This window comes from Echeneis naucrates, chromosome 24, assembly GCF_900963305.1.
Source record: "Echeneis naucrates chromosome 24, fEcheNa1.1, whole genome shotgun sequence".
In the NCBI taxonomy this organism is placed as follows: domain Eukaryota; kingdom Metazoa; phylum Chordata; class Actinopteri; order Carangiformes; family Echeneidae; genus Echeneis; species Echeneis naucrates.
The window spans coordinates 1,374,983-1,398,464 of NC_042534.1; the positions used below are offsets into that span (position 1 = coordinate 1,374,983).

Genomic DNA, 23,482 nt, shown 5'->3' on the forward strand with positions numbered 1-23,482 from the left:
TTTACACTTCTACAAAAACATCTGTTCATACAAATCATTCCTGACTCTTAAATCCGGACCTGGATTATCAAATTCAGAATATGCAAAGCTTGAATCAAAACAATAAACCAATGAATACACTTTGGTTCCAATTGAAATGTTTCCTGTATATTCAGTGTGAGAGCAGTGACGTCCAGTCCACACAACAACAGCAGTCAACTGACACTAAAATCATCAAAAAGAATGAAAATCATTTTCCAAAAGTGTTAAAATTGTGATCAAAGTGATGAAATCAGAAAAATTAAAGTTTAAATCTGCTTCACAGTGCAGAGCGTCTGATGGTGAACAGAGTTAACTTTGACTTCAGCTGCTGAGCTGCAGTCAGAAAGGTTTCTGTCCACAGGAGAGACTCTGACCTACAGACCACACAGAGACACTGAGGAACCAGAAGAGATCCAGAACCCAGGATACAGAGGTTCAGAGAATGCTGTGTGGAAGGTGTGGAGGTGGAACAATGAGTCAGAGCAGTCGCTGTAGAAGGACAGAGAGCCAGCACGATAATCTAAATACACTGCTACTCTGTGAGAGACAGAGGAGATGGAGGTTTTTTTGTTGTCATGGCAGACAGAGTAGCCATCATCAGAGCACATCAGACTCCACGACTGATCATTTTTTCCAAAAAAACAGTCATCAGTGGATTTTTTCCTTCTGATTCCTCTGTAACTCACTGAGATATGAACCTTTCCACTCCACTCAACCTCCCAGTAACAGCGACCAGTCAGACCATTTTTATACAGCAGCTGAGGCCAGAAGTCAAATCTGTCTGGATGATTACGATACGACTGATGCTCCCTCACATATGTCACTCTCCTGTTGTTGTCAGACAGTTTCAGGTTTCTGTTCACCGTGTTTGTGTCCAGTTCCAGTTCACAGGCATCTGATTGAGAGAACAACAGCTTCAGTTTATCATCTGTTGATTTATCAGTGAATCATTCAAACTTCAATTTCATCAGCTGTGAATAATGTTTGACTACATTAAATTTAAACCCAAAAACCCAGTTAGAACATCAACAGTTACTGAACATGAGAGTCAAGATGGCAGCAATGTTCTGCTTTGTTTCTGCTGTGGAGCCAAAGATGACGGCTGATGGAAATCCACATCAATAAACACATGGAGTGTTGATGCTGAATGAAACTGGAGAAATTCATCTTTGTACTTCAGTCTACTGTAACATGAATCAAAGTGAAAACACACTCACACTTCCTCAGACCAAGTCTCATTCTCTGTGGTCCACCATGGTCCACCCTGGAGGAAGAAACAGAGTCCTCAGTTAGTCAGAGAGACAGAGAAACAGAGTGAGAGCTGCTGTTGTCTGTCCATCTGTCCATACCTGAGAGTGTCCAGTCTCCAGCCTGGATCCTCCAGTCCAGCAGAAAGAAGCTTCACTCCTGAGTCTCCTGGATTATTGAAGCTCAGGTCCAGTTCTCTCAGATGGGAGGGGTTGGAGCTCAGAGCTGAGGCCAGAGAAGAACAGCCTTCCTCTGTGACCAGACATCCTGACAGACTGAAGACAGACAAAACACCAGTGTTGATGAAAGAAGGCTGACTGATCTGTGATTATTCAAACATCAGGTCTTCTTGGAGTTTCTCACCACCCGGATAGTTGACTGAATTAAAAGATCTGTTACATAAAACCCCTGAGATAAGATCAAATCCTGACCTGAGAGTCTCCAGTTCACAGTGTGGACTCTTCAGTCCATCAGACAGAAGCTTCACTCCTGAATCCAGCAGGTTGTTGTTACTCAGGTCCAGATCTCTCAGACTAGAGGACTGGGAGCTGAGGACTGAGGACAGAGTTCACAGCTTCTCTCTGAGAGGTTACAGCCACCCAGTCTGAAGAGGATTCAACAAAACAGGAGAAAGTGATTAAAAAACAAGCTAAAGAAAAGATTCAGTTGATGTAGATGGATTTATCGGCACATACAGAGCTTTGTTGGAGGCTTTGACCACCGGCAGCAGCTTCAGAAGAGCCTCCTCTGAAGCTGAGTATTTCTTCAGGTCAAACACGTCCAGATCTTTTTCTGATGACAGTAAGATGAAGACCAGAGCTGACCATTGAGCAGGAGACAGCTCATCTGTGGAGAGACGTCCTGATCTCAGGGACTGTTGGATCTCCTCCACCAGAGAACAATCATTCAGTTCATTCAGACAGTGAAACAGATTGATGCTTTTCTCTGGAGACAGATTCTCACTGATCATCTTCTTGATGTACTGGGCTGTTTTCTGATTGGTCTCTGAGCTACTTCCTGTCTCTGTCACCAGGCCTTGTAGGAGAGTTTGATTGGTCTGCAGTGAAAGACCCAGGAGGAAGCGGAGGAACAAGTCCAGGTGTCCATTTGGACTCTGTAAGGCCACGTCCACAGCTCTCTGGTAGAGACGTGTTGGCTCAAGCTTTTGTCCAAATATCCTGCACAGAAAGATAAAACTCGAGGAACCCAAGATTTTCTTCTGACATCAGATTGAATCCAGACTTGACGAAGGTCTGATGGACATGAAGAGCAGCCAGAAACTCCTGAACACTCAGATGGACGAAGCAGAACACCTTGTCCTGGTACAGCCCCGTCTCCTCTCTAAAGATCTGTGTGAACACTCCTGAGTAAACTGCTGCTCTGATATCGATGCCACACTCTGTCAGGTCTGATTCATAGAAGATCAGGTTTCCTTTCTGCAGCTGCTCATAAGCCAGTTTTCCCAGAGACTTCAACATCTTCTTGGTCTCTGGACCCAGTGTGGATCAGTCTCTGCTCTCCTCCAAAGTACTTGACGTTCTTCAGTTTGGACTGAACCACCAGGAAGTGGACGTACATCTCAGTCAGGGTCTTGGGCAGCTCTCCTCCCTCTGGTCTTCAACATCTCCTCCAGAACTGTAGCAGTGATCCAGCAGAAGACTGGGATGTGGCACATGATGTGGAGGCTTCGTGAGGTCTTGATGTGGGAGATGATCCTGGCCTGGGTCTTATGTCTGAACCTCTTCCTGAAGTACTCCTCCTTCTGGGGTCATGAACCCTCTGACCTCTGTCACCATGTCAACACACTGAGGAGGGATCTGATTGGCTGCTGCAGGTCTTGTGGTTATCCAGAGGCGAGCAGAGGGAAGCAGTTTCCCCCTGATGAGGTTTGTCAGCAGCACGTCCACTGAGGTGGACTCTGTCGGATCAGTCAGGACCTCAGTGTTGTGGAAGTCCAGAGGAAGTCGACACTCATCCAGACCGTCAAAGATGAACACAACCTGGAACTGATCAAAGCTGCACATTCCTGTTCTTTGGTTTCAGTGAAGAAGAGATGAACAAGTTCCACCAAGCTGAACTTCTTCTCTTTCAGCACATTCAGCTCTCTGAAGGTGAAGGGAAATGTGAACTCTATGTCCTGGTTGGTTTTGTCTTCAGCCCAGTCCAGAGTGAACTTCTGAGTTAAGACAGTTTTCCCGATGCCAGCCACTCCCTTTGTCATCACTGTTCTGATTGGTCCACTTCTTCCAGGTGGGACTTTAAAGATGTCTTCTTGCTGATGATTGTTTCTGGTCTGTTCTGTTTCCTGGATGTTGTTTCAATCTGTCTGATCTCATGTTCCTCATTGACCTCTCCAGTTCCTCCCTCTGTGATGTAGAGCTCTGTGAAGATCTGATTCAGAAGGGTTCTGTTTGCTGCTTTAGGGATCCCCTCAAACACACTGGAACTTCTTCTTCAGGTTAGATTTGAGTTCATGTTTGGGGGTGGTGGCAATCTCTGAACAATAAAGAACCAATGGCATAGACATGATATAGAAAACCATCTGTATAAAGTCAAGAGGTCCATTTCCTTAAACAATTCCATCTTACTTGATCATGTCTTTCCTGCATCTCATTCAAAATGCATTGATCTTTCCATAATTCACCTCTGATTTGTGTGCTGAAGTCCGGGAGATCTTCCACAAGATCATTACGATTCATCTTCACCAAATCCACTTTAGCGACTTCAATAAATTTTCTACTGTAGGTTCGGACCATTAGATCCACCGTGATCAACCTGTCTGCATTCTCCAGTTGACTCTTTGGGATTCGTTGGAAGTCTTCCTGGTTCTGCAGGTACCATTTGAATGTTTCAAATTCTTCTTTCCCTAAATCTTGCAACTTCTGCAAGAGGATCTCTTTAGGTGCTGCCATCTTTTCCCTGCCAAGATCCAAAGAAAAACAAAACTGTACTTAAAAAAAAAAAAAAAGACACTAAATGTGTATGAATAAAAGTAGTTGAAGCAGAACCATTAATCAGCAGCTGAAACTGGTTTATCGGTTCCAGTAAATAAAAATATTTGCAGGATTCTGAGTTCTCCAAACATTAACAGTCTGAATAGAGCGAGAAAAACAGAGCTGTAACACTGGGCAGGCTGTAACATGTACTTATTATGAAAGGTGTGTTGGAATAACAACGAATGGGTCCCCTGTTTAATGCAGTCTTTCTGCAGCATGAAGAGACAAAACCCAGATATTCACAAAGTTCGTGGTGAATGACAGGTTGCTTCATCGGCAAAATAGATTTGAGACTTAAAATTCAATTAAGCTGCTGTATTTTAGGGGTTTAGTGAAGGTGGGTCATTTTTGACCTTGAGGACACAGCGTGTATACGAAAGTGAAGACAGCATGAGGGTTTTAGGTTTAGGAAGATTATAAAAGACTTACATTACATTTACTTTAAGGAATTGTTCCACCCTAATAACAGAGTGCAAGTCTGAACAAAAACATTATTCGTGACAAAACTAGATTGAGCAGCGTTAAAAATTTAGTCCACTACATGGGGCAGCTGAAACAGTTTTTTGCTCCAAACATCAAGTCAGAAACTTAAATTCACAATGGAATACACAGAATGATCAGATTCTCACCTGCTGAACTCACTTCAGGTCGACTCACAGACACTTTGAAGCTTCATGTGTTCAGGAAACTTCTGAAAAAGAAAAGAGTCACTTCTTAAAAAAAACATCTACATCTCATCAGAAACCAGTCTGATCTGTTAGTAACCGTCAAGTACCAGAAAAATCAGTAGGATGTGCTGATGGAGCAGTGATTTGAATCATGTGACATTATTGATGAAATAAGATGTGATACCACTGATTTTACTGTGTTCTAAAGAACAGTCCTGTGTTTGAGCCTGAAACAAAACACACTGCATCCTCACTTTGACTTAGAATGTATGTTTGTAGAACAAAGAGTGCGGCTTTAGACAATTCCAGATTCTCACCTGCTGAACTCATTTTAGGTTTTTTCTGAAGAAAAGAAGCTGTTCATTCTCCCTCGTCTGTCCTCTGTGAGACTTTGATCTGAGGAAAAGCCACACTGATAACTTCAGAGTCCAAGTTAAAAAAAAAAAAAAAAAACATCACAGTGACATTAAAACCATTCCAACCTGTTTTAGAAACCGTCTGTGCCAGAGGTCGCTTTGATGAGTTGGTGTGATTTTGCTATTTGTTCACTAGATGGCGTAAATTCACATCTAATCCCCTTCAGTTTCAACTCAGCAGAAAAAGATGTGAATGTGCTGCAACAATGTGGACTTCTAAGTCTTGAAGAAATAAAAAAAACAAACAATGGCCTCATAACTGATAACTGGAGGTCCAGTATTACAGGTGAACTGTTCCAAAAACTTGGACACTGGACATTGCTGACAATCTTGAACCTGACTGGAGTGTAACTGAACCAGTTATGGACTGAAGACCAGCGACAGATTGCCTGATGGAGAACTGGATCATTTCCCAGCTGCCTCAGGGGAATTTTTTCTGCACTTTGAACTGTCAGTTTGATTGGACATGAAATGACAAGAGGATGAGTCAAATTCTCAAGAACTGCAGAGTCCACTTATAGAAAAAAACAAAACCTCAGACTGACAACAAACCAGTCTAACCTGGAGAGTAAACAGTCTGTGCCAAAGGAACACAGATTATAAAGTTCTACTAATTGTCCAGCAGATGGAACAACAATCCTCTAATGTGCTGAATTTCAGCTCAGGAGAAGATTTAAAGGAGGTGAAATAATGGGGATATATATTTTCTGATTGATCAAACTTAATACAGCTAATAACTGGAGGTCAGTCTGACAAGTTCAGGCAGCTTTAAGAGAAATCCACAGAACAAAGACTGGCAGATTAAATAGGTTTCTCAGGATGTGTCAGTGGCTGCTGCTGTTTCCATACAGCTTTATAACCCAAAAAGCTGCCCACAGTTGTTCTGCCTGTTTTAAAAATTTCAGTCTGTGCTTCAGGTCCTGACTGTGAAGCAGCTGCTGCCAAACTGAAAACAGGAAAAATCACAAAGTACCAAAGAAAGTCCAGATCACTGAGCAATAACTGAGTTTACAGGAAGTCCATGGAGACTTCACACAGGCTTTCTGGGACTCCACACTTTAGTGAATTCATCTATTACCTGGAACTGGAAATGCTGTTGATATCGTATTAATTTAGTTTCTTTTCATTTAGAATTACTGTCACAGCTCCAACCGTTAGCTCATCCAGCTAGCGTTAGCATCGTTAGCCTGACAGGCAGCCGGTTAGCTAACGTTAGCATGCTAGCGGAGCTGCTCCCTGATGGAAACAGAATGTAACATGACGGAGCATCAACTTACCGACACACAGAGGAGAAGGAAGTACGGCCGGACACTCACAGAGCCGTGTGAACACGGAGTCGGACTGATGGAGCGGAAACACTCCGAACTAAAACTTTCTGTTTTAAAGCTCCACCAACTGACGGCTCTGCACCTTTTCCCGCTCAGCCGCCATCTTGACCGCGGCGGGCCAACAGGTGTCTGCGAAATATCGTGAGTTTTGGGAAACCCTCCACCTGTTTACAGGACGTGTTTGTTATATTGAACATTTGATTTATGTTGTTTAATGTGATTTAATGTGATTTTTGTTCCACTCTGCTGTTTCCCGTTTGGACGGTGGATTTGGAGAGAAGCTCTGAATAAACCTGCAGACAGACACTTGGAGGAACAGGAATCAAACATCTGTGATGAAGGTCTCCGATCTGTCCCATCAGATGGAGATAACTGAGCTCTTCATCATCTGGAAACAGTTTGGATCAGAGATCATTGTTTTCTTCAGCTAACCCTAACCCTCAGACTGAAAACCTGCTGGAGCAGCATCATTAAAATCACTCCATCATTCCTCATCATTTCCCTCTGAAACGGTCTTCAGTGAAGAAAACTGTAGACTTCCATGTTTTTTGGTTCAATCAGCAGAACTCAGAGAATGTTTTCAGGAGACACAGATCTGAATTGTTGGCTTCTTTTTGATCCAGAACAATTTGGGAATATTTACATCAAACAAGGAATGAGGAAAAATCTGAATAACTGTCCAGCTCAGCTCAGTGTGGAAGAAAACTGCTGTACCAGAGCAGATGTGGCGTCTGAGAGGCTGTGAATTTATTTAACATTCAATAGTAACGCATTCAGGTTTCGAGTTCGAGTTCACATACTTTTACTCAGTATTTGAGTTTTAAAACTCCACTCAGACATCAAACATGGGGCGAACATCGGAGCTGTTTGAGCTCAGCTGTAATCACACTGAGCAGTGACGCCAGTTTTAACAACACCACAGCCAGATGAGAAGGTAAAGCAACAACAAGATTTACACAACAACAAATGAGTTCATTCTTTTATGGTAAAGCAGAATGTATCAATCATATATGCAGATAGACTACACACATTACATTTTTTTCTTCTAACTATCAACATATTGTCAGTTTAAGAGTTTTTTCCACAGAGCCAAATTAAAATGTCACAAATCAAATATACTTCACTGGATCCCTAAAGTAACCACAGCAGGGAATTTGGATTCAAATATACAGAATAAAAATAATTTTACAAGAGTGTTAACATTTGATTATCATACAGATCTGCTTCACAGTGCAGAGCGTCTGATGGTGAACAGAGTTAACTTTGACTTCAGCCGCTGAGCTGCAGTCAGAAAGGTTTCTGTCCACAGGAGAGACTCTGACCTACAGACCACACAGAGACACTGAGGAACCAGAAGAGATCCTGAACCCAGGATACAGAGGTTCAGTGAACGTGGTGTTGAAGGTGTGGAGGTGGATCAGTGACTCAGAGGAGACTCTGTAGAAGGACAGAGAGCCAGCACGATAATCTAAATACACCGCTACTTTGTGAGAGACAGAGGAGGAGATGGATGTTTCTCTGTTGTTGTGCCAGAAAGAGAAACCATCATCAGAGCACATCAGACTCCACGACTGATGATTTCTTCCAAACCAACAGTGATTATTGCCTCCTTTCTTTCTGATTCCTCTGTAACTCACTGAGATATGAACCTTTCCACTCCACTCAACCTCCCAGTAACAGCAATCAGTCAGACCATTTTTATACAGCAGCTGAGGACAGATATCAAATCTGTCTGGATGATTACGATACGACTGATGCTCCCTCACATGTGTCACTCTCCTGTTGTTGTCAGACAGTTTCAGGTTTCTGTTCACCGTGTTTGTGTCCAGTTCCAGTTCACAGGCAATCTGATGGAGAGAACAACAGCTTCAGTTTATCATCTGTTGATTTATCAGGAATCATTCAAACTTCCATTTCATCAGCTGTGAATAATGTTTGACTACATTAAAATTAAACCCAAAAACCCAGTTAGAACATCAACAGTTACTGAACATGAGAGTCAAGATGGCAGCAATGTTCTGCTTTGTTTCTGCTGTGGAGCCAAAGATGACGGCTGATGGAGATCCACATCAATAAACACATGGAGTGTTGATGCTGAATGAAACTGGAGAAATTCATCTTTGTACTTCAGTTCTACTGTAACATGAATCAAAGTGAAACACACTCACACCTTCCTCAGACCAAGTCTCATTCTCTGTGGTCCACCATGGTCCACCCTGGAGGGAAGAACAGAGGTCCTCAGTTAGTCAGAGAGACAGAGAAACAGAGTGAGAGCTGCTGTTGTCTGTCCATCTGTCCATACCTGAGAGTGTCCAGTCTCCAGCCTGGATCCTCCAGTCCAGCAGAAAGAAGCTTCCACTCCTGAGTCTCCTGGATTATTGAAGCTCAGGTCCAGTTCTCTCAGATGGGAGGGGTTGGAGCTCAGAGCTGAGGCCAGAGAAGAACAGCCTTCCTCTGTGACCAGACATCCTGATAGACTGAAGACAGACAAAACAACCAGTGCTGATGAGAAGAAGGCTGACTGATCTGTGATTATTCAAACATCAGGTCTTCTTGGAGTTTCTCACCACCCGGATAGTTGACTGAATTAAAAGATCTGTTACATAAAAACCCCTGAGATAAGATCAAATCCTGACCTGAGAGTCTCCAGTTCACAGTGTGGACTCTTCAGTCCATCAGACAGAAGCTTCACTCCTGAATCCAGCAGGATGTTGTTACTCAGGTCCAGATCTCTCAGACTAGAGGACTGGGAGCTGAGGACTGAGGACAGAGCTTCACAGCTTCTCTCTGAGAGGCTACAGCCACTCAGTCTGAAAACAGGATACAGAAAACAGTATTTGCCCACCGTTCTAGGAGGGAAGAGCCCCTCCTCCCAAAAGGCACACCTTGAAGGTCAAGTTAATTTTTTTTTTTTTTTTATATAGCACCAGATCACAGTAGAACTAATTAAAGGTTATTTTCCTACAGAATTGGTCTATACCACCTGCTTTTAATCAGACAAATAGTTTTGTGTTATTGATGTTATTTACATAATCACAGGTCATTTCTGTCTCCTCATGGTCACGCCTTTAGAGTTCATGTATGTGTCACACAAACTGGAGCAGCAGAGGCTTTACTGGAAAAGGCGTTCTGATACTCTCCATCTTCAGCCTTTCAGAGGATCAGCTGTGTGCCGAACTCAGATTGGACATGACTCTGACAGAGTGATAGACCCATGTGTGGCCAACAGCTCCGATCCTGAACACAGGAAGGAAGTGGACTCCATCGGCAGCAACTTAGCAGGCTGAGTCAGCCCTCCAAGACCGGGATATCGTACAACAGGAGGAGCACCAGGAATCACAAAGTATAATCTGAATGCTGCTATGGTTGATTTATCTGAATTATCCCTCAGTGTTGTTCCACATTATATTAATTGATCATTCCTGTATGTTGAAGCATTTTACACCATTCTTATAAAAGAAGAATCAAACACTAACCTGAGCTCATTAAGTTCACAGTGTGGACTCTTCAGTCCATCTGACAGAAACTTCAGTCCAGAATCCTTCAGCTTGTTGTTACTCAGGTCCAGCTCTGTCAGAGTAGAGGACTGGGAGCTGAGGACTGAGGACAAAGCTTCACAGCTTCTCTCTGAGAGGTTACAGCCACTCAGTCTGAAGAGGAATTGGAGAAATAAAACTTATAAGAACATGTTTTTGGTGTCAGCTAAAGAAAAAGATTCAGTTGATGTAGATGGATTTATCGGCACATACAGAGCTTTGTTGGAGGCTTTGACCACCGGCAGCAGCTTCAGAAGAGCCTCCTCTGAAGCTGAGTATTTCTTCAGGTCAAACACGTCCAGATCTTTTTCTGATGACAGTAAGATGAAGACCAGAGCTGACCATTGAGCAGAAGACATTTTATTTGTGGAGAGACGTCCTGATCTCAGGGACTGTTGGATCTCCTCCACCAGAGAACGATCATTCAGTTCATTCAGACAGTGGAACAGATTGATGCTTTTCTCTGGAGACAGATTCTCACTGATCATCTTCTTGATGTACTGGGCTGTTTTCTGATTGGTCTCTAAGCTACTTCCTGTCTCTGTCACCAGGCCTCGTAGGAGAGTTTGGTTGGTCTGCAGTGAAAGACCCAGGAGGAAGCGGAGGAACAAGTCCAGGTGTCCATTTGGACTCTGTAAGGCCACGTCCACAGCTCTCTGGTAGAGAGTTGAAGATGTGCTTCTAAACATTGTGAACCATGAGGGCGCTGGTTGTTCCTCTGACATCAGATTGAATCCAGAGTTGACGAAGGTCAGATGGACATGAAGAGCAGCCAGAAACTCCTGAACACTCAGATGGACGAAGCAGAACACCTTGTCCTGGTACAGCCCCGTCTCCTCTCTAAAGATCTGTGTGAACACTCCTGAGTAACCAGATGCTGTTTGGATATCGATGCCACACTCTGTCAGGTCTGATTCATAGAAGATCAGGTTTCCTTTCTGCAGCTGCTCATAAGCCAGTTTTCCCAGAGACTTCAACATCTTCTTGGTCTCTGGATTCCAGTGTGGATCAGTCTCTGCTCCTCCAAAGTACTTGACGTTCTTCAGTTTGGACTGAACCACCAGGAAGTGGACGTACATCTCAGTCAGGGTCTTGGGCAGCTCTCCTCCATCTTTGGTCTTCAACACCTCCTCCAGAACTGTAGCAGTGATCCAGCAGAAGACTGGGATGTGGCACATGATGTGGAGGCTTCGTGAGGTCTTGATGTGGGAGATGATCCTGCTGGTCTGCTCCTCATGTCTGAACCTCTTCCTGAAGTACTCCTCCTTCTGGGAGTCAGTGAACCCTCTGACCTCTGTCACCATGTCAACACACCGAGGAGGGATCTGATTGGCTGCTGCAGGTCTTGTGGTTATCCAGAGGCGAGCAGAGGGAAGCAGGTTCCCCCTGATGAGGTTTGTCAGCAGCACGTCCACTGAGGTGGACTCTGTAGGATCAGTCAGGACCTCAGTGTTGTGGAAGTCCAGAGGAAGTCGACACTCATCCAGACCGTCAAAGATGAACACAACCTGGGATTTATTAAACTTGTGGATTCCTGCTTCTTTGGTTTCAGTGAAGAAGTGATGAACAAGTTCCACCAAGCTGAACTTCTTCTCTTTCAGCACATTCAGCTCTCTGAAGGTGAAGGGAAATGTGAACTCTATGTCCTGGTTGGTTTTGTCTTCAGCCCAGTCCAGAGTGAACTTCTGAGTTAAGACAGTTTTCCCGATGCCAGCCACTCCCTTTGTCATCACTGTTCTGATTGGTCCACTTCTTCCAGGTGGGACTTTAAAGATGTCTACTTGTCTGATGATTGTTTCTGGTCTGTTCAGCTTCCTGGATGTTGTTTCAATCTGTCTGATCTCATGTTCCTCATTGACCTCTCCAGTTCCTCCCTCTGTGATGTAGAGCTCTGTGAAGATCTGATTCAGAAGGGTTCTGTTTCCTGCTTTAGGGATCCCCTCAAACACACACTGGAACTTCTTCTTCAGGTTAGATTTGACTTTACGTCGACAAACTGGAGCACGACTTTCTGCATAAACAAAACACAAATTCTGTTAAAGAATATGATGACATTTCTCTTTGATACCTCAGACTTTAGTAAATATCTCATTGATCCATCACGTTAAATCCTCTTACTGCTCTGCAGACAGTCAGCCAGCTCCTCCTGCTTCATCCTCCTCAGGAAGTTCACTGTGATCTTCAGAAATGCCTCTCTGCTCCTCCTCTGCTCTTCATCATCATCACCTTCAGTACTGAAGGATTGTGAGTAATCTGGACTCAGATTCTTTTTGATTTTCTTCAGCTCGTTCTTCATAAAACAGAAGAGTTTCTCCTCCAGCAGCTGGAACACAACAACATCCAGTATAAACTCATGGATCAAACCATCTGATCATCAGTCAGCAGAGTAAACTTCAGCTGCTGCTGTTCCATCAGTCTCCTTCCAGAGTTACACAGAGAGACGTGGAGCCGTTATTCAGACCTGCTGACTTCAGGGTTAGGTTAGGCTGGCTGCCTGCCTCTCTGGTGTAACTGTAAGTTTGAGCTTTAAATCTGACAGCACACAGATCCTCATCAAACTGATACAGCCCTTCAACACAACGTAGGAACGTAGGAGTATTAACTGAGACTGAAGCTGAAGATGGATCAGACCACCTGAACTGTTCACTGATGGATTACTGTTCTATAGTGAACTAATGGGCTTCAGTTCATTACAACCCTCAGTCCTCTCCAACTGTCTCCTACCCCCAAACTGTTCAGTCCAGTCTGTCACAGACTGAAGCTCTACAGCTCTGTGTGTCCTGTCGTCAGCAGTACAGTCATCAGAGGAACATTTACACACCATAAATATGGAGTCCAGGTCTGAGTGATGACGTTTGTCGGACTGGACTCTGAGGAGAAAAGACAAACACAGTTTGTTCCAGGTGTTGTTTGTCAACATCGGAGAAAATTACTTTTCTGAGTCAAAGTGAAAATGATCAGCTTTTACCTTTTTTCTTTGATAAGATGATCCACAGAAGGATCGCTCTTCATGGACACACAGCTGGATCCAGCAGGTTGTTGTCCATCCTTAAAGTTAGAGGGAGGACCCATAGACCGATCGCTCTTCATGGACACACAGCTGGATCCAGCAGGCTGTTGTCCATCCTTAAAGTTAGAGGGAGGACCCATAGACCGATCGCTCTTCATGGACACACAGCTGGATCCAGCAGGCTGTTGTCCGTCCTTAAAGTTAGAGGGAGGACCCATAGACCGATCGCTCTTCATGGACACACAGCTCAGGTCAGGAGGATCTGGTCTCTCCTTCAGTTTGCTGGTAGAAACAGAGTTGACAGTTAAAGAATGGATGAACAGGGAACCAAGCAGAAACTTCCAGATTTTAGAACAGAAATATTTCAGGAGCAACAAGTAAAAGTGTGAGTGAGTGTGGATAATGATGGAGCAGTGATCTGAGAGCTGAGCTCTGACAGGGAGAAGAGTCCTGGACAGTTAGAGATCCTCATCTCACCTCTGAGCTTTGGTCTGACTCTTTCTTCTCCCCCTCAGACTGGTTTTAGAGGGAGGGCCTTCGTCCTCTCTGTCCTCAGACTGATCCATAGCTGAGCCTCCACCTTCACACAGACACAACAACAGGACACATTCTTTCTCATCACTGTCACTAACATGTCACAAACTTTGGCCCTTAACTGCCAACAACAAAAAACTGTTTTATTTTAACAGATTCTGACTGACATCAGAGAAAATATTAAAAACAGTTGTATTCATATTAATCTGAAACTTCAACACTATATTATGAATTACATCCATTTAATGGGAAAAATATCTGAACTGTGAAGCTCAAATACATTTAAGATCCAACAAAAATCTGAGTTTAAGAAATTGTTAAACATTTACATTACACTTAATTTGAGGAACTGTTCCAACCTAATAAATTCAGAGTGAAAGTTTAAATAAAAACATTAGTCATGGCAAAACGGAGCAGGATCACAAAAAAAAAAAAATTAGTCCAATAGATGGTACAGCTGAAACAGCTTCTTTGATCCACACATCAAGTCAGAAACTTAACTTCACAATGGAATATACAGATTTCTCTGATCAGATTCTCACCTGTTGAACTCACTTCAGGTCGACTTGCAGTCACTTTCCAGCTTCTTGTTATCAGGAAACTTCTAAAGAGAAGAAGCTGCTCGTTCTCCCTCCTCAGTCCTGTCTGAGAGTTTAATCTGAGGACAAATCACATCCTCAAAAGTTCTGAGTCAAAAAACAAAACAAAACAAAACAACATCAGCATCTCATGACCTGATCAAACAGAATGTGAAAATTGTCAGTTTTCTGTTACTGTATCTAATAAATAGTTCTATGTTTGACCCTGAAACATCCTCGTGGTGACTGAATTTATGTCAGTAAAAGAGGGAGTGCAGCCTTTAACCTGTACATAGTGCTATAAAAATGAAACCATCACATACAGCCTGTGATGAAAGCAGAACTGTGAAATTCTTACAGTTAAAATCACAACAAAATCAGTTTGGGAAGATTCAGGGGGGGAATTTTAAGACATTTTATTGATGTTTACTTGAAGAAAATGTCACACCTTCGGAAAGTCCAAATCTAAAGTAAACATCAGCCACCACAAAACCAGATAAACCTGTTTAAAAAAAATCAGAGGGTGCAGCTTCATGTGTCAAAACATTTGACGAGAAAAGCTGCTCACTCTTCCTCCTCAGTCCTTTCTCAGAGTTTGAGCTCAGGAAAGGTCACAGCCTCATAACATCAGAGGCTAAAAAACACCAGCGTTTCCTCAGAAAGCAGTCTGACATTTATCTCAGATCTGCTTCTTCCCTCTGAACACTCAGTGGTGCTCACTGACCAGCCACGGTGGGATGTGTTGATGGAGCTGCGATTTAATGTGTGTCACATTATTAATCAAACGTGGCCATCGAAGGATTTCTCTTTTACTGTTCTCTGTTAAATAGTTCTGTATTTGAGCCTGAAGCTAAACACACTGAAGTCCACCCTCGTGTTGGCTTCAAATTTCTGTCAGGAAGTTCAGTGTCACATTACCTGTCCCATGACAGAGAGGGCATTCATTTAAATAAGAACAGACTTAAAAATGTACAATGGTAAAAGAATTGCTCAGATTCTCATTTCCGTCAGTAAAATGACACAAACTCATTTATTTAAACATTTTAAAACATCTGCGATCCCGGATAAGCAGATGAAGATGGATGGATGGATTTTAAAACATTTGTTTCATGATTTCCAAATTAGTGTTTATTATGATTCACTGTATCAGGAAATACTGAGACCATTAGAAGTGAGAGTTAAATTCATTCAGCCAAATTAATTCAACCCGTCAGACCAGTTCTGGATTATTTTTGTTCTGACTTCTCAGAAGCTCTGCACACCTGTTCCAGGAAATCACCAAACAATATTTCATTTTTAATGTTAAGGTGTTAAAAATTTCTGTTCCAGTCAAGATTAATATGTAGTGACCATTTAAAACCTTTAAAAAGGTTAAATCTATTTGTCTGCTTATTTTAAATCTTATTAAAATATCCTGCATCTTTACTTAGAGACAAGAGCAAAGTGAAAAAACTATTCAGTACTGATTCTGGATCTAATGACGATAGATTAGAAAAACAAGTCTGTAAATACGAAGGAAAGACAAAAGCTAGGAAAGTAGGTAGGAGGTAAAAAAGTTCTGCTCACCAGTCAAACACTGAAACAACACAGTGTGATCACAGTGATCCTGATCAGACATTTACAGATTCTCACCTGCTGAACTCACTTCAGGTCGACTTGCAGTCACTTTTCAGCTTCATGTGTTCAGGAAACATGTGAAGAGAAGAAGCTGCTCGTTCTCCCTCCTCAGTCCTGTCTGAGAGTTTGATCTAAAGAAGAGTCACATCCTCATAACTATAAAAAAACAGAGTGACATCAAAACCGGTCTGACCTGGACAGAAACCGAGTCAGTGACAGAACATAAAATCAGATGATTTAGTTCTGCTGTTTGTCCACCAGATGGAGCAACAAATCATCTAATGTCCTTCAGTGTAGCTCTGTAGATTCATAAGTGTTGATGAAATTTAAAACAACAATCAACGGGTTCATGACTGATAACTGTAGGAACCGGTTATAGACTGAGGACCAGTGACAGAGAACTGGATCATTTTTTCCTCTGCTGTGAACGGTCAGCTTGATCAGCCATAAAATGATGAGCAGGAATGATGTTGGTGTTGGAATCTGTCTCCACAGCAGCCAAACTAGTCTGGTCCCCATCCATCCATCCATCCACTGATCATAATCTGTGCTGCTCATACCTGCAGGGGTCTGGACCCAGTCCTGGCTGGAGAGGACCGGCTCACCGTGGATGGGTCAGTGTCCATAACAGCTGTTCACTGTCTCACCTGCAGGAAGCCCTCGGGCTGTGAGGAACAGAACAAACCACTGATCCACCGTGCCGCCGTGGTTCAAGCTGTTCTGCAGCTTTTCCAGCAGATGATGCTGTTGAACAAACATCAACTCATCCTGCACCTGCCTGAAAAACAGAGTGAGCAGCCCACATATCTAATGCCTTTACAGTCATTTATGGCCAATTTTTTTTTACTTTTTCTGTCTTTGTTGATCTCAATAATTCATTAAAATCTAATCACAGGGTCAATTAAACGGCCCGGTGAACCTCAGCCTGCAGCCAAACATCATTCATCTGGTTTATTTATTAGAAGCTTTGCTTCCGGTGAATTAATGCTTTATGGTCCAGATGTGGAGGGAAATCCTCAGTCAGTGTTTCACTGCAGCTGCTGACGCTTCACTGAAACTCAAACGAGACCAGAATCAGAGTGTAAATGTCAAGTCCATCTATTTCCTTCGAAGGTTTACTGATTATACAGCTGATCTGACCAAGGAGACTCCGCTTTTTTCATCTTCCTCCCCCTGCTGTCAAACTTCAGGCTTCTGTGACTTCAACTGTTGTTTCGCTTCATTTAGACTCAGAAGGCTCTGCTGGCCACAACATGGCAGCCCGAGGCTCCAGATAACACTTTCTCCTTGAATCCGCACCAAACAGCTTGTTGTCTGAGGATTAATTCAACTGGATTAATGAATCTGGAGGACATTTTGGAGCTGGCAGAACAATATGCGGTTACATTTGAAGTTTGCATTTCAAATTTCAACACAAACAGATGTTTTCTTCTATTTTTTTATAGCATCAGGCCACTCTTGAAGTTTCGGCCTCACAACATGTGGACAGCACATGAACACATGAAGGGCGGAGTCAAACTGGCGTTTGAAAAGCGATCGGATGTAAAAAAGAAAAAAAGAAAATCCACCTGCTGAGCCACCCTGTTTGGCTGAGAAAGGAGGATCACTCCTGTAACAACTATCCCCATCTTCAGTTAGCTGACGGGTCCAGCCCCTTGGCCGGCGCCGGGCCTTGAGCCAGGCAGTGAACGGACCCGGTCTGATGACGGCTGTGATGCTGGATGATGGTAGAATGTCAGAAAAGAAAAGATATTTTTGACATTTCCCTTAAAATAGTCCAACATCCTTTTCATCCATCTTGGTCCTGAATCAGGCAAATGCTTGAGTGGAGCTCTACCTATTGACTCATTTCAATCTTGATTCATTTTGTAAATTGATCGCTCAGCGTAATTGCCTAGCTCAATGCCACATCTCCATCTTTGTCACTTCAAAACTAAAAAGGTTCAGTTTAAAGTCACACATGACGACAGTAAGAACAGAAACTCATATTCCACCAGCTGAAATGAGGAAAAGTAAAACATCGTGCACATGAAAAATCAACGGTCTGCATTGACCCAGTGTGGCGTGGCGCGATGAACAAGTGGTTAGGTATTCATACCACATGGACAGAAAAAGCCCCAAAACAGGAAATTCCCAGTTAGAACAATTATTTGTTTGTATCAAAGAAACATTTCATTAAAACCAGTTTCAGACTGCAGATGTGTACTGTTTGACTTCAAGATTTAAGGTCCAGCATGCTGCGTCTCCCCAACCTGATAAAGCTCCTTTCTGATTTAATATCGACACTGACCTGATATTAGATTTTATAGGTATGGAATAATTGGCACTCGGCCTCCTCCCCTAAATACGATTTCCTCTGGTTTTGGTCAACGCTCGAGTCCTCAGTATTCAAGAAATAGATTAGCTGAATAACGTAACTACTCTTCTGTCATGGCAGATATTGGTGTAGCATTTAAAAGTTATATGGATTCATTTAATTACTGAGGAAGTGTTTGTGTTTGGATAGGTGTGTGTCAGAGCGTGTAGGGAGGTTACCTCGCATGTTAAGATTTATGATCAAGTTGCTGTTTTTCCAGGTACCATAAAATTCCCACCTGTGTGATAACAAGACTCATTATTTAGTACATTTACTCCTGTTGCTTTGTGAATGTTTTCCATCTGTTAACGCTGTAAAAGCAGTTTAGTATGAGCATGTTTCTTTGGAAAATTTCTTTGCTGCTTATAATTGACTTTTATGCCTGAGGTGGGGGTTGTTTCAGTTCAAACCAGAAACATATCTCATGTTAACAGTATAAATAAAAGGAGGAATATCGACATGATCTAGACTGCTTCTAGCTTCTGGAGCCAGACTGGAGGTGTCCGGTTTCTTTGACTTCCTCATATTCTGAATGTTTTGGAGAACATCAGAAGTCGAAGCTCAGCAGAAGCCTGAAGCGGTGATTTATATCAGCCAGTAATTTCATCAGCACTGGAGAGATGTGGTTTTTCCATTGTGTTGTTTTAAAGCTGTCAGACATGTAAACCGTAACAATCCATCATAAGAAATGTTCCCTTCTTGTCCAGAACAGCGTGAGCCTCGCCTGTTCATGTAAAATCAGCACAGGATTCAGTTTGGTTTTTGTTTTTATTGAGTTTATAGAATTAAAAATCTTTAACAAAATAAATATCTTGCAATAAAATACTCTACACACATATATGATGATATACATTTAGAAAAGGCTGCGGTTCAGAACAAACTACAAAAGCTGATTCACAGGTGGAGTTTGTGTTTGTGGCAAAGTTAATAATTAATCTGATGAACTGTCACACGTCTTAAGTGTTCATTTTTCAGTGAAGCTGGGCCCTCTGGGAGGAAAAAACACCGCTGAGTGTTCGGAGCAGCAGACCCTCCCTGCTTCATTCAGGAGTAAACCTGCGTGTTAAACTGCTCCACCCGTCTCTGCACACAGCCTTTGTCGAAGTTCGTCGTTTCTGGTTGTTGTGTGAGCGCAGTGTAATACAAAACAGCATGAATGAAACCGAAACGTGACGGATGGATGGCGTTAAATTCTTACTGAGCAATCAGCGCTTTATTAAACAACAGGTCATTTTTCAGCCAACTCACTGTGACCTTTGACCTCCCTGCAGGGACAAACGAGCTGTTCCTGTTTGGTAATGAGCTGCAGGAAACAGGGGAAGATAAGAAGTTAGTGAAGGTTTGCTCCTGTGAGATGTGCATTCACCATATGGCTCAGATGGATGCGGCTTCGGCCTCCCTGTTAACTGTAGCCAAAGGCTCACCGCTGAAAATGTGCTGCTCGTGTTGCGTGTGTGTTTCAACTACTCGCACATGCCCGAGAGGCGAGCGCCGCAGGAGGGCGTCTGTGATTTCATTTTCTGCCTGTCCCAGATTTAAGCGCATGGGATCATCCATCACAGGCAGCTCCACGTTCCCTCCATCGAGATTCACTTCTCCACGAGCCGACATAAAACATGAGGTGCACAGCTGTCCGTCTGATGCCTGTTAAGTCTGAAAATAATAATCTCCTGGCATTTTTACAGGTTATAGATTTCTCTTTTGTCTTTCTGCTGAGGCAGTCCTCTTTAAAAAGCAGGTGGGTTCTATATGAAGACCTCTGGCTCATTATGTCATCATCTCTTGGTGGCAGCTTTTTACAAACTGCAGATTGATAATCTGGTTCCTTTTCTGCTAACGGCTCCTCCAGTGATCACTTCTTGACCTCCGACCTAAAGGTCAGACCGCTGACGGATGCAAGCTGCTGAGGTCACGGGGATCACGGCGGCCTTGATGCTGTACAGAGTATTGAAATGTTGTTTTTTTTTTTTTTTTTTTTTGGATTATATTAAATATGTGTAGATGAGAACTATGAATCACTGTGAGTATACATCAGTGTACAGTAACGTAACGTCACGTTAAAATTTGTTTAACAGTCCCACATGTCTTTGTGTTACCTTCAGGGACATCCTGACATGTTGGAGGAATACGTGCATTCACGTATAAAGTAAGACTGTCAGCAAGTTAAATTTATTATCTTCCTGATTTATACTTCTTGGAATATTTTGCAGCTATGTGAAGAATGTTAGGCTCTCTGTGAAGCTTGAACTGTGTCGATACCTCACACTGATCATGAGCTGTTTTAGTAAGGTTGCTGATAGAAATAGTAAAAATCATAGAAAACTGATGGTGGTGATAAAAATAGATATTAAATCTGGATTGTTTTTTTGGATTTACTGCGATGTCCTGTTTTATAAAATGAGGTTTTGTATGCCTGCTAAAACTGTAATTACTGGAATTAGAAAGCTAAACTGAGACAGCGACAATTTCACTGCAACCTCTCAGCAGACAGGCCACCTCTAGGAAAAAAAAAGTTGATTTCAGGAATAAAGTTTAGAACAGTTTCAACAATTAAGTCATTTGATTTTAAGATAAAGTTGCAGGTCTGTGAATTATTATTATATTGAAAGATTAGAGTTTGAAATATACAAGAAAGCTCAAATTAACTGTGATTCAGTAAAAATCATGGTAATATTTTACACATTAAGTTGAGACTACAGATCAAATGTTTTAATTTTGAATTAGTTCAGTCAGTGATTGTAAATTAAAATAATAAAAAAATGAAAACATGCTGATGTAATCTGGTCTTCTCTGGCTAAGGTCAGAAATATTGGGTAAATATTACAACTTTTTATATATCAGTTGTATATTATATATAGAGAGAGAGTTTATATTATTCTGAAAGTGACTTTATTCTTGAAATCTCTTATTTTTTTCCTTCTTGTGGCCCAAATACTCAGTCATGGAGGAAAAAGTGGTTTCCCTCGCTCTAACCTCCCGTCAGCGTGTTGAAACTGTCGGTCACCGTGCAGGAGCAAGATGAATTTAACGTTGTGGTTGTTTGTTGTGTTCGCCTTTTATCAAACCGGTTTGCAGACTTTGTGTGGTCAGTGTTTTACCGTTCTTTAGCTTAGCTTCAGGAAAAAAAAACCTTTGAGAGGCTGCCGTCAGGACAGCCAGGCGAACAAAGAGGTGCGTGTCTGTTATTAGTGCCGCTGCTCGCTCAGGTCTGGTGTTTGAGTGTGTGCCGGCTCCTTTTTTCCCAGAATGCAGCTCTGTACCCCTTCAGTCGTTTCCCCGTGCTCTTCTTCGCCGCAGCGTTTTCCTCCCTGGGTGAGAAACATCACTGTGGTCAATCTGCCGTCCTGCTCCGAGGACACGTGTCTGTCCTTGTGTTTGTGTCCTTACCCTGATTGTGTTTGGGCGGCGCAGAAGCTCAGACACTCGGCGTCCCGTCGGTCCCTGCAGATGCAGCGGCCCAGCTCCCTCCGCAGTCGCAGTGACCCGAACCCGTAAGGAACCAGGTGGCTGGAGGAGAGAGAGGCGGGATAATAACAACAGTGTTCCCCTCAGGATGAACCTCAACACCTCTGACGTCTAACGTCGTCAGATTTGTCTCCTGGTGAGCAACAAAGAATCAAGAGAATCAAAGTTCAACCCCACAAACATCAGAACCATGAAACAAACAGCATCAGTCCACTAACACCAGTGGGAGGTGTGGAGACAGTGAGGGGTCAAAGGTCACCCTCAGAGCTGTTTCACTGTAATAACAGTGGCGTGAATCATCACGGCTTCTGGCCAGCAGTTAATTTTAAAGAAGGGCTGAACTTTCTGCTTTACTGTTTGTGAAATCCAACATTTGTGTCACATACTTGAACTGAGGTTTGGACCCACTTTAGATTTCAGTCCAGCTGAAATCATTTTATTGTGAAGACAACACCAGGACACTTTGCCTGTTTTCTTTGTACTCACATGAAACGGTGAAACATCTGGATCCCATTTCTACCTCCACCCCCAGCTGGCTCCCAGCTCCTGTTCGCTAATTAATTAAATTGAATTTATTTTTCTTCCTTTTGAAAGCTGGTTGAACTTTGTGCCAGTTTTAAACTCCTGTTGGCCTCTCTTCCACCTCCATGTCTTAGTGTCTCAGCCAGCTAAAATACAAATAAATCTAAACAATCTGAAGTGTAACCTGATGAGTTATGGACCTACTGAAACAAAGTTCTGTTGAATCCTTCTGTTTTCCATTCAAAGCTGTGTTTTATACAGAAGTAGAGCTGAAAAAGGAGGACTGATATTCAACCAGGCTCACAGTTGTTAAAAAGCTTTTGCTCTGTTTTAGCTCTGTTTTTGTTCTCCACCACAAAGAGCTCCTGAGCACCAGCTGCCGCTTTAGCAGCTACATGTCTCTGTTTAAATAGTTTTTATGTGCCAAACTAAAACTAACACTTAAAACCAAGAGCTTGTGTGATTGAACAGTTATTTTAGTTTTTCTAAGAATTATTATGATAAAAAGCATCTATAGAGAATTTTAATGGTGTTATTTAAACGGCAGAAGAAAAATGATCACTAGTATGAATATTAGTTATTATTATTAATTAATATGAATATAATGATAGAAAATCAATCAGCGAGTGTTGGGCAGGATTGCCCCAGGAAAAGTCTCCAGTTTGACTCTGTCTCTCTGCGATGGGTCGGGTTTGAATCCCACCCTGCCTCCCCTCCTCCCTCTCCCTCTCCGTCGTTGGAGCATTTAGTCATGGTGGCCACTGCTGTTTAAGAACTCTTGATGATGGAGGCGGGTAGATTGCATCCCACCACACGGCTAAGTTTAGACTAAATTAACAATCTGAGCCTTAGTGAGAGGGTCCCGCCGCCGAAGGAGCCGTTTTTGGATCATCTCTGGAAGCTATTTTGGTTCCACCTCGCTCTCTCCCACTCAAGTTAATTAATTTCAAATGTGACTGGCAGTCAACTCTCCACCGATGTGTGTTATTTTAACAATTTTCAGTTTTCTTAAGTTGTTGAAATGTCCGGCAGTTTGGAACAAACCTGATATGTTTAATAAAGGAATAAAAAAAAAAAACCCCATCCAAATCCAATTCACAGCTGGAATAAAGACATCGTTCCATCTTTTAACCTTCAATTTAAAAGGACATGCATCAATTATTACAAATCCTTCTCATTTAAATTCA

At 42.6% G+C, this 23,482-nt stretch overlaps 1 protein-coding gene and 1 long non-coding RNA gene across 2 annotated transcripts; both read right to left on the minus strand.

Moving 5' to 3' along the window:
* Positions 1-4,940: 4,940 nt before the first annotated feature.
* On the minus strand, positions 4,941-5,589 carry LOC115037309 (uncharacterized). The gene is made up of 3 exons (XR_003840459.1): positions 5,416-5,589; positions 5,251-5,329; positions 4,941-4,956 (listed from the first exon to the last, which is right to left on the minus strand). It is a non-coding gene; the product is annotated as an uncharacterized LOC115037309 (long non-coding RNA).
* A 2,055-nt stretch (positions 5,590-7,644) lies between these two features.
* On the minus strand, positions 7,645-16,118 carry LOC115037301 (NACHT, LRR and PYD domains-containing protein 3-like). Its single transcript, XM_029495741.1, is given in 13 exon segments — positions 7,645-8,524; positions 8,848-8,893; positions 8,980-9,032; positions 9,034-9,154; positions 9,314-9,487; positions 10,154-10,327; positions 10,427-12,224; positions 12,332-12,536; positions 13,035-13,083; positions 13,182-13,505; positions 13,701-13,803; positions 14,300-14,443; positions 15,981-16,118. Coding segments are annotated over 11 exon segments (3,558 nt in total). The 5' UTR covers positions 13,790-13,803; positions 14,300-14,443; positions 15,981-16,118; the 3' UTR covers positions 7,645-7,999.
* Between the last annotated feature and the right edge of the window lie 7,364 nt (positions 16,119-23,482).